Source organism: Echinops telfairi, unplaced genomic scaffold (assembly GCF_000313985.2).
Source record: "Echinops telfairi isolate 266 unplaced genomic scaffold, ASM31398v2 ScPeMD7_7468;HRSCAF=8506_0, whole genome shotgun sequence".
NCBI lineage: Eukaryota > Metazoa > Chordata > Mammalia > Afrosoricida > Tenrecidae > Echinops > Echinops telfairi.
Genome location: NW_022111369.1, coordinates 3466059 through 3468178, shown reverse-complemented (window position 1 = coordinate 3468178; position 2120 = coordinate 3466059). Strand labels below are relative to the sequence as shown.

General features: G+C 51.7%; 1 protein-coding gene across 1 annotated transcript; it reads right to left on the bottom strand.

Annotated features, from left to right (window-relative positions):
• Positions 1-283: 283 nt before the first annotated feature.
• Positions 284-1616, bottom strand: TIFA (TRAF interacting protein with forkhead associated domain). The gene has a single exon (XM_004703314.3). The coding sequence runs from the start codon at positions 1593-1595 to the stop codon at positions 1044-1046; it is 552 nt and encodes a 183-aa protein (XP_004703371.1). The 5' UTR covers positions 1596-1616; the 3' UTR covers positions 284-1043.
• Positions 1617-2120: the final 504 nt, after the last annotated feature.

Below are 2120 nucleotides of genomic sequence, written 5' to 3'. Positions count from 1 at the left end.
ATTAGAAATCTTTACTGTAAACGTTCACACGACACAGCCCTTCTTTCCTTTCGGCAGAAACCGTGCCACAGAAAATGATTAGGGAATGACTCTCTCGATGCTGTTAGAAACAACATTCACGGAATTAAAAAATTCGGTTTTGTACAAACTCAAACTCTGGGAGGAAAATTATTTTAAAAACTCATTCTAAATATAAAGCCCAGTAGTTCTTTAAGATATTTACATGTCTAAGCCTTTTTGAGGCTGGATTTATATCAGGACTGTCATCCTGGGGGGGGGGGGGGACCACTCTATTAGCCCTTAAAAAGACAACTACAAAAGATTCAAAATATTATTTGTCAGAGAATTCTTTCCATATGAAAACCACAGTAACACAGACCACGGTTCAGGATGTACCGCCCTGCGTTCCACCCAGCACCGTGTCACTTCTGGAACCAGCGGGCTGCAGACGCCATGAAGAATCGTGTGCTTAGAACCCTGACAATGAGAACCATGGGCTGGTGTGAAATGACATGACCGAAACAAGGGATCGTTCCTTCCCAACAAAACACAGCACCGAACTGTCATCAAGGCCCAAACCCAAACCGTAAAACTTTGTTTTGTGAACGCTGTTGGGGAAGCGCTGGACCGCTAACGGCCAGGTCAGCGCTTCAAACCCACCAACCACTTTGGGCGAGAAAGAGGAGGCTGCAGCTCCGGTCAAGATTTACCTCCTCAAAAACCTTCTCCAGGGCCGCCACGAGCCAGGGTCGGCATGATGGCAGTGGGGTGGTTTGGAGAACACAATTCCTTTGTCACGCAGGGTCTTCTGTACACGAGCCCTCACAGATGTACAATGAAAGTCATTCTGCGCAGATGCTGGAATGACTTTGTTGCTAACACAATGCGGACTTCAAAATGACCTGCCGAATCCTAAACCTGCCCGGGTCACAGGAGATGTGAGGCTTTACTTCCTACGCTAATACACTCTGAATAAGGGCAACGGCTACAAAGGGCCCGTCGGGCTGCTCAGCGTCCCCGATTCTCTGCTTTGCCCCCCTCGTTTATAATTCATTTTCATCCATTTCTGTAGGCAAAGTGCTCCCGAGGGTTGAATGGGAGCCATTCTCCGGCACAGGCGTGCGCAGCGGCCTGAGGTTTTCTTCTAAGAGGGACGTTGGAGACCAAGCAAATTGAGTCTCGAAAAATGTCAACGACTCCCCATCTTCCTTCTCGACCAGGCACTGGTAATCGCCGAATCGGAGGATACACTTTGGGGGCAGTTTCACTTTATTCAGGTAGCCCAGCTCGTGGTTGTCCACGAACAGGCTGGTCTTCTGACTCATGTTCTTAATCTCAACGGAGAGAACGGAGCTGCTGAAATCTCTGAACAGCTGCAGAGAAAACTGAATTCTGGAAACCTGCTTGTCTTGAAAGACGTAGTGGCAGCTGCTGGAATGTCGGCCAAAGTTGACCACTTTGTGGGAGGGCAGTTTCTCGCGGTGGCAAAACCTGAGGGATTGAAACCTCCCTGCTTGCAACCGGTCGGGATGGTAAAGCGTGATCTGGAGGCACGTTAGCGTCTCTTCAGTGTCGGCATCTTCGAAACTGGACATGGCGTGCACCGGAATGGGACCAGCCTGCAACAAGAAAGCCGCCCAGTCAGTTCTCAGCCAGGCGATGGCGCTCTCCCACCTGGACAAAAATCACCGGCTGGGTCAGTGAGGCTGTAAGAAGACAGGCATGGCACACTTTCCAGGAACTAGCAGACGAGGACCGCAAGGAGCGCGGACAGGGGAAGATAGGTGAAGTGTAGTGGTAACAAGCTCCGGGGACACAAACAGGGACGGGCTTGGCGACTCGCCCAAAGGCTGTGTGTCAAGCCCACCGCAAGGCACCTGGGAAGACAGGCCTGGCAAGGAGCTTACTAAAGGCCCAGCCTTGAGCACACCGTGGGGCGGTGCTACTGCACCCCCGGGGCCGCTGGGCACCAGGGTGGGGTCTAGGGCAGAACCACAAAGGGAACTGGTGCCACACCCTTGGCGGTCTTGCTCTGATTCACTTCTAGTTTGGCTATAGAGGCACGCAGATAAACTGGACAGTGATTGGGGGGCGGGGGCTGTTAAAGACGCACCACACTG

Excerpts from the sequence above, each read along its gene's own strand:
- TIFA (XM_004703314.3), bottom strand. The coding sequence starts at position 1,595 with ATGTCCAGTTTCGAAGATGCCGACACTGAAGAGACGCTAACGTGCCTC.